Source organism: Pygocentrus nattereri, chromosome 6, assembly GCF_015220715.1.
Source record: "Pygocentrus nattereri isolate fPygNat1 chromosome 6, fPygNat1.pri, whole genome shotgun sequence".
Classification (NCBI taxonomy): Eukaryota; Metazoa; Chordata; class Actinopteri; order Characiformes; family Serrasalmidae; genus Pygocentrus; species Pygocentrus nattereri.
The window spans coordinates 33,119,547-33,128,283 of record NC_051216.1 but is presented as its reverse complement, the minus strand read 5'-3'; the positions used below and the strand labels follow the sequence as shown (position 1 = coordinate 33,128,283).

The window sequence follows — 8,737 nt, the reverse complement described above, 5'->3', positions numbered from 1 at the left end:
TGTCTGCTTTGAGGTTTGATCTGGATTTAACAGAACTTTGTTGCCAATATATAAATAAACATGTGTGTGTATATATGTGCCACAGCGGATCATCTGCCTCCATCTTGCCCTATCCATTGCCTCCTCTACTTTCACACCAACCATCTCCATGTCCACCTTCACTACATCCATAAACCTTCTCTGAGGTCTACCTCTTCTCCTTCTACCCAGCAGCTCCATCTCCAACATTCTTTGACCAATATATCCACTATTCCTCCTCAACACATGTCCAAACCATCTCAACCTGGCCTCTCTGGCTTTATCTCCAAACTGCTCCACCTTCACTGTCCCTCTGATCTGCTCATTTCTAATCTTGTCCAGCCTTGTCACTCCCAACGAAAATCTCAGCATCATCATCTCCGCCACCTCCAGCTCAGCGTCCTGTCTTTTAGACAGAGCCAGTCTCCAAACCATACATCATAGCAGGACGCACTACTGTCTTGTAAACCTTCCCTTTCACTCTTGCTGCTATCCTTCTGTCACACATCAGCTCTGACACCCGTCTCCACCCACTCCATCCTGCCTGCACCCTGTTCTTCACCTCTTTTCTACACTGTTCATTGCTCCGGATGGTTGACCCAAGATATTTGAAGTCATCCACCTTCAATATATATATATATATATACTATATTTCCAAAAGTAATTGCTCGTCTGCCTTCACACACTTATGAAATTGAGTGTGATCCCATTCTTAATTTGTAGGGTTTAATATGATGTCGGTCCAACAGCTTCAACTCTTCTGGGAAGGCTTTGCACAAAAAGCCTGTGAGGTCAGACACTGATGTTGGAAGAGAAGGCCTGGCTTGCAGTCTGCGCTCAAATTCATCCCAAAGGTGTTCTATCGGGTTGAGGTCAGGACTTTGTGCAGGCCAGTCAAGTTCTTCCATACCAAACTTGCTCATCCATGTCTTTATGGACCTTTCTTTGTGCACTGGTGCGTAGTCATGTTGGAAAAGGAAGGGACCGTCCCCAAACTGTTCCCACAAAGTCAGGAGCATGAAATTGTCCGAAATCTCTTGGTCTGCATTAAGAAGCATTAAGAGTTCCTTTCACTGGAACTAAGGGGTCGAGCCCAACTCATGAAAAACAACCCCACACCATAATCCCCCCTCCACCAAACTTTACACTTGGCACAATGCAATTAGACAAGCACCGTTCTCCTGGCAACCACCAAATCCAAACTCATCCATCAGATTGCCAGACGGAGAAGTGTGATTCATCACTCCAGAGAACACATCTCCACTGAGCTAAAGTCCAATGGTGGCACTTTACACCACTGCATTCAACACTTTCACTTTGTTATAATACAGTTGACTGTGGAATATTTAGTAGTGAGGAAATTTCATGACCGGACTTGTTGCACACGTGGCATTCTATAATGGCACCATGATGGAATTCACTGAGTTCTTTCAGAAATGTGTGTAGAAGCAGTCTGCATGCCTAGGTGCTTGGTCTTATACACCTGTGGCCATGGAAGTGATTGGAACAGCTGAATTCAACGATTTGGATGGATGAGTGAATACTTTTGGAAATATAGTGTAGCTCCCTTAGTCATTTTAGAATCATCTTTTATGACATCTCATTCTAAATCCATAGGCATTAATAATTCATATTAATTATACATACATATATATGTGTGTGTGTGTGTGTGTGTGTGTGTGTGTGTGTGTGTGTGTGTATGTGTACACTCACACAACCATGCAAATACATACTGGCCTGTCCATCAGAAATATTTGTATGTAAAACAGCAGAGGCAACAGTGAAAGCTGACTGTGTTAGTTCGAGTAGTAGGCATATCAGAGAATCAAATTGCAAATTCTAACAGCCTGTAGAATCACATGCCTTTTGTGGAAGAGAGACACACCAACAGCAGAGACATTTTAATGATTTCTGGGCTGGTAGATACAGTGACAAGTCACATATCGCTGATGTCAGAACAAAACCTCATAACTCCAAAATGGTAACTTCACAGGAGTAGGAGAAAACGTACATTACTTTTAATGTAAGTCAATGGAACAAGAATTTTTACAAGTAATTTTGGGTCGTTTCTTTTGGTCCATTCATCATGATAATTGCACACAATGTAAAGGGCAACAGGCATTTTAAAATTATGCTTAAAACTGAAAAATGACAAAAATGGATATACAAGGTTTTGTACTGACAACATATATGATATATATGTGTAGCATAAATTGAAATAAATGTGTAATTTAAACAGTTGTAGTTTGTAAAAAATGTAAAAAATCTGACTGGTATCCTCCTTAAATCTGTACTTAAAAATTTGTTTAACCAACAGCAACTTGTATTCTATTGTATTAACCAAAACAACTGTCTTAGAAAAGACAACATAACATTATTAGGGCCTTATGACATTTAATTTGGTTTTATGTGTCATTCTACTTTTGACAGATTTAAAGTCATAGAACTCCCCCTTTCTGGTCTTTTACTTCGCCTTCAGCCCTCAATGGTTTTCTCAACCTCGGTTTCACTTTGTCTCTTCTTGTGCCAATTCCAGACATGTCGTCATGTACAGCTGAGCTTTTTGAGATGCCTCTTTGTTGGCAGGACTATTCTCATAGGTATTAGAGAGATATCTGATTCCCTGTTTATACGCTACCTGCTTCAGCATCCTGTGGCTAATTAAAACTCCTCAACACCAGATGCCTTCAGTCACCACCCACTGCGTGCTAGTCCCAGGAGAGCTAATGTTGTGTGACAAACCCTATTTTTCCAATCAATAACCAGCACCTAAACCTGTCACTGTTGTAGCACTGCTGCAGAACTGACATTAATAAAAAAAAAGTAAAGAGCCACATAAACACACAATGGTTTAAAGACATTTGTTCCACCAGCAAAAGCCACACAGGAAGTCCCACGAACCAAAAGAGAAAGAAAAAAAGCACGTCATTTAAATTAAGACATTAGCTGCATGACTTCCTCTATGCTAGTTGAGCAGCACTCGAGCTGACATGACTCTCCGCCACATCACAAGCCTTCCGTATGCGCCAGAAGCAATTACTGTACCAAAACAAGAGCATGTAGATCACTGAGGTATGTATGTCTTTGATTTTTATACAATATGCAATACAGAGACAAGCTTTCTTTGGAATTACAGACATAACTTGGTTTAGATCAGGTACAATTCAGAGGAAGTCATATCCCTATTTGTGTGTGTCAGATCACAGCAGTATAGATGATTAACATTCTAGGTAACTGTAGAATGCAGATGTCATGTTGGAAATATCTAGGCATAATGTTGACTAAAACTAGACTAGAAAAAATCTTGTGGAAATTCTCAGGTTAAAGCTTATCTGAGCAGTGGAGAGGGGGTGTCAGAACTTACAGTAAGTGGTCGTACACCTTCCTGTAAGACAGCTGAAGCTAAAACATGAGACAGAATTTCACTTCAGCATTTCAAGCAATACTCTTCCCTTTTTGTCTCTGCAAGTTCTGCATCTGTTCTGTTTGAGAGTTGAATTTCAATATGGTTTAGTGTTTCTATTTTACACATTATTTCATATTTCTGAACAAGTAGTAGGGTTTCCACTCGTCTCCACTTAAGTTATAATATCTCTGTGTGGGCAGCCAGGGGACTTGAGGGTGGTGTGAACATATAACAAACATGACACGTCATGGCACAACTAGGATCTGTGGGGTCCCAGCGCAGAGCAAACACATCCGAAAACTATTTTCAATGAATAAAAAATGTCAATGTCAATTGTAATCGCAATAGTTTCACCCACTACCATCTAATGTTAGTGCTAAATGAGGCTAACTATTCGGACTGCAACAATTATATGTCATATTTTGCTGTTTGACACGCCACTGGCCGAATAACAAGGTTACATAGATGTCCTTTCCACTGTGGGGCCAAGCACTTCTGAGTACAGAGAGTAACTGTTCCAGTGGCATTTCCACATGGACACAAACAGACACAGAATGGTCACAGACACAGCACAATTTGTTCGGCCGCATTCGTAACTCAGTGCTAAAAATATTGTATAATAAAATAGTACACTAATAATAGTGCATTCAGCAATAGTAAGCCCTCAAAACAGTTAGCTAGTCATGCTCAGGGCCACAGAACTGTTCAGCGGGATAATGCAAGGACATAGCTATTGACTTATTGGTTCTACATTTACCTTGGTATTGTGCCACTGCATCTCGCATTTTTTCCAAAACCAAAAACAATCAAATAACTTCAGTTTGCTTACATGGTTACTAAATAAATGAAAGCAGCGCTTTGAGAGAGGAGCTGGTTATTATTAGCTTAGCTAGCTCATCAAAGAATAGGTTCACGTCTGGCTAAATAGAACCTACACTGACGCAAGTTTAGAAGATAATGACGTAAATATGTGTGTAAATGAGTGTAAATAACACCTGTTTTGATTGGTATAGGTTAATTGGTGTTGTTAAGTGGAGCGACAGCCAGAATCAAATGTATTCTGTAGCTATTACTCTGTATGCCGTTGCTGAGCTGCTCTTATGTGTAGTTTTTCTTCACTATTTCCATTTTACAATTTAGCAGCACAGCAGATAGAAAAGGAAATTCTAACTGGTCACACAAGTACGCACTGGTGTGGAACAGCATAGAACAACCCTGAGAATCATTTGGTTCTACAGTAGAAAAGAGGCTCAGGAAAGCTGGTTGAACAATGTGCATGTTTTGATTTTTGATAAAATACATATGTTTATATACAATTTGAATGGAACCATTTTGATCTTGATTCATCTTTTTGAATCAAGTTATAAACACATTTATCATGTAGCAGGCTGTGAAGGATCCTATTGGATAGCATGGCTCTTACTGTGGAAGAAATCCATTATGAATAAGAAGGAGATAAAAAGATACCAGGACTGCATGTAGTGTTGATTTGGGCTACCTAGTGTGGTAAACTGTTGAGATTATGGATTGGACCTTTCTGTCAGTCATGGGTTAAATGTGTCAGTATTTATAAAAGGTTCAATATACAAACCAAAAACGGTCTTAGCAGGTCAGAAAGCATAACAATAACAGCATAACATTCTTGTTAAAAACATAACATCTTTGTTAGAGCTTTATGATATTCAGTTTTGTCTGTCTCCTTTCATTTATTTTTTCAGATCTTTTATAGTAAGTTGTGTCCTCTTCCCTCTCAACAGGTAATTCATCATGGAACACAACGAGTCTTTGTACGTCCCTCCAGTTTTCAGAACGGCCAGCCTGGTGTTTTATGGCTTCATATTCTGTGTGGGTCTAGTGGTCAATTTTACGGCCCTTTGGGTCTTTGCCCTTACCACAAAAAGAAGAAGCTCCGTCACTATCTACATGATCAATGTGGCTGTGGTGGATCTTATCTTCATTCTACTGCTACCCTTCCGCATGGCTTACTATAGCATGGATTTCTGGCCATTTGGAGACATGTTCTGCAGGATCAATGCTGCTCTGACTGTTCTCTACCCCTGTCTAGCTCTCTGGCTGTTCGCCCTTGTTAGCGCTGACCGCTATGTAGCTATAGTGCAGCCGCGACACAGCAAGGTGTTGAAGAACGTAAACAAGGCCATGCTGTCGTGCGCAGGCGTGTGGATAATGACCCTCGGTGGCACAGCCCCACTGCTCTTTCTTGAGGAAGATCCAGACCAGTTTTCCAACCACACCACCTGCCTGAAGATGCACGACATTGTCTACCTGAGGCGGGACAACCCTGTCCACTTCACTCGTCTGGGTTTCTTTTTCTTGGTGCCCATGTTTATTATGGTGGGCTGCTACATCGTCATCGTAGACAACCTCATACATGGCCGGACATCCAAGCTGAAGCCAAAAGTAAAACAAAAGTCCATCCGCATCATCATCACACTTATCGCCCAGGTGCTCGTGTGCTTTGTGCCTTTCCATATCTGCTTTGTGTTCCTGCTTTTGGAAGACAGCAGCCAGGACTACAGCACCTGGGGTGCCTTCACCACATTCCTAATGAACATGAGCACAGTGCTGGACATCATACTTTACTACATTGTGTCCAAGCAGTTCCAGGACCGAGTGATCAGCGTGATCCTCTACAGGAACTACCTAAGAAGTGTGCGCAGGAAGAGCCGGCACACAGGCAGCGTTCGCTCCCTCAGTAATCTGACCAGTGCAATGATCTGAGGAACAGTGCCACTGGGAATCACCATCTTCTAATGAGTCATGCACATAGTTCAGTTAATTAAAATATTTTAAAAAGAATGTTCAGAAAGAAGAAAGAAGCAATCCTAACTATAGTTAAAGCACTTGAAATTTTGAGATCACCAGTGTTGGAATTTAGGGCTGTTCAATGTCAGAAATTTTGGAGTTGACTCTCATTTGGATTCCAAGTGCTAGAAATCAATGGAATCAATTCCAGGAGTCAATTCTGCTAAGTAAATTAACTTGACTAACAGGGGCTAACTAAGTTGTAGCTGATTCTCCTCTAATAATTCCTTCAGATAGATGTGGATAAATGTTTTGGCAGTGGCAACATTGTCTGATTGTAAGCCAAAGTTGCATTTAAGTTTGACTTTTTGTCTAAAGTAATTCTTGTGGTCTAGACAATGACATAAGAATATCAATGACATAAAAATATCTCAATATCTCACGCTCTGTGAGCATCCGAGGGCAGGCATCTTGGACATCAGCGTGTCCAAGCTTTGGAGTTGACTCATGATTCCCCAACGCCTGGAATCAAGGAACTTATCCTCCCAGCCGGAATGGCATTATATTATAGCCAGCAAGAAGACATCACTGTATAAAAAACAGGAACTTCTTCTATGATTTTTTTTTTCTATGAGCTCAGCAAGAGCTTAATTTATCAAACTGTAACCAGAAATATCCAAATGTGCAAATGATGTTCCCTTTTTATGGGATGCAAATGTGAACCAAGCTTATAATTAACTACTTCTCATAGAAAGCAATCAAGAGACAATATCTGCAGCACTCCAGAATATTTTAGGGAGGCATCTAATGTACTCACAAATATATGTAGTATTTGAAATATAACATTTTTACTAACATTATTTACTCATATAATTCATGATGTCAGTATTAAATCCTTTCAGGGATATAATACATCATTTGCATGATTTGAGGGTTAAAATCAGTACATAAAAGATACTTAATATGTGGGCAATAATGATAGCTTCAATGAGCACACTTATAGCTGTAGTTCAGTCTTTTTTGTACTTCCTGAAATCCTTACCTTTGTCCAAGAATGGACTTAATTTAAAAAGCTTTGCACAGACTGCAAAAAATGTAATATGAAATTATAAGCACTTTATAGCTGTTGTAAGTACTGTACTTATGTGTACTGGGAAGTCCCATAGTGAATATATACAAACAGAACAGTGCTTTTGCTGCCTCAAAAAATGTACTGAATTTTTAAGGCCCTACTGAAGTCCTCATTTTATCTAGACAAAAAATTGATCTATGCTTTAAGACATTAGTAAAAACAAGACCATTCCACAAAGGGCTGCATAACGAATAGTATCTATAGTATGGCATTTGTTCTATATCAGTATGTGTATTATTTTGTTTCAATAGGCTTTATGTTCTTTAATCTGCCAGGTGGTGGCACCATTGTACAGAGCTGCCACTGTACTTTTCAGAGTATTGCTGTAACCCATTTTTACCAGCAGGTGGAGCCATTTGACAGCAGACCCAAGAAAGCAGATCATAGGAAACCTTAGAGCTGCCTTCAGGGTCATTGTAAGGTGTGAAGAAAGTGGTGTGGGGCCACTGTATGCATTTATGGCTTGGGCTTGTGACATTGCCCATCTAACCTATCTTTGCTTCATGTAGAATATCTTATTTTCACTGATTGTTTTTATTTCCTTAGTGCCTCTGAATGCCACTGTTACTGTATAAACATACTGTATGACAGTCTGTATAATTGTTTACTGTCATAAAAAATGAACACTTTGGAAACTTTATCACAGTACATGCGTGTATGATATTTAATTTGCTTCAAATACAGATACAGACTCCAAGTTGCTTCATATTTTAGCAGAGAACTGTCACCAGACCTATATAACTAATTAAGCAGCACATTAATCTTTGTCAGCACAGAGGAAATACACACATTCTGAGCCAGTGGAAAATTCCCCTGAACTACTTCTAACTGCTTCTAAAAGCAGGTTAAGCAAGGATGAGAGGGAATACTGTATACTTCCACCATAAGAAGCCAGATAGGCATCAAAGGAACAGCATTAAAGGCCATGCAGAGAGAAGACGTGTGATAAAACAACAGGAACTATCCAAGATCAACCTAGGAGGAATGAGAAAGTGTTTTCTAACCTTAACTCTAATGAATGTAGACCTCCTCAGATTTTTGAAATTAAGAGTTTGTATATAGGAATTGACTTGGGTTTTCTATGTCTGTTTCATTATAAAGTCATCTTCACAAGATTAGAGCAATAAATCTGAACACGCCAAATAACAGTGGCTAGAGGAGGTCTGCAGCACTCAACACTTTGCAAGTGTTTCTGGTGTTGAAAGGCTGTTTTTGCCTTCTGTACATATCAGTCTCCAACAGAGCTAAGAGCAGCTATGACCACCTCTGGGAACTGCAACCCAAGGTCTGTTAAGTTTTTTAAACATCCATATTGAATGTTTCTGTCACATTCAACACCGCTGGTACACAGCCTTCTCATGGGGCCTGATATACTAAAGCATTTCACACATGTGAAAGTGTTGCATAAAGGGTCTGGC

At 39.9% G+C, this 8,737-nt stretch overlaps 1 protein-coding gene across 1 annotated transcript; it reads left to right on the top strand.

Annotated features, from left to right (window-relative positions):
- The first annotated feature begins 2,972 nt into the window (after positions 1-2,972).
- Positions 2,973-7,964, top strand: gpr18 (G protein-coupled receptor 18). Its single transcript, XM_017695182.2, has 2 exons — positions 2,973-3,090; positions 5,182-7,964. Exon 2 carries the CDS (start codon positions 5,192-5,194, stop codon positions 6,161-6,163), a length of 972 nt encoding a protein of 323 aa, XP_017550671.1. The 5' UTR covers positions 2,973-3,090; positions 5,182-5,191; the 3' UTR covers positions 6,164-7,964.
- The last annotated feature ends 773 nt before the right edge of the window (positions 7,965-8,737 follow it).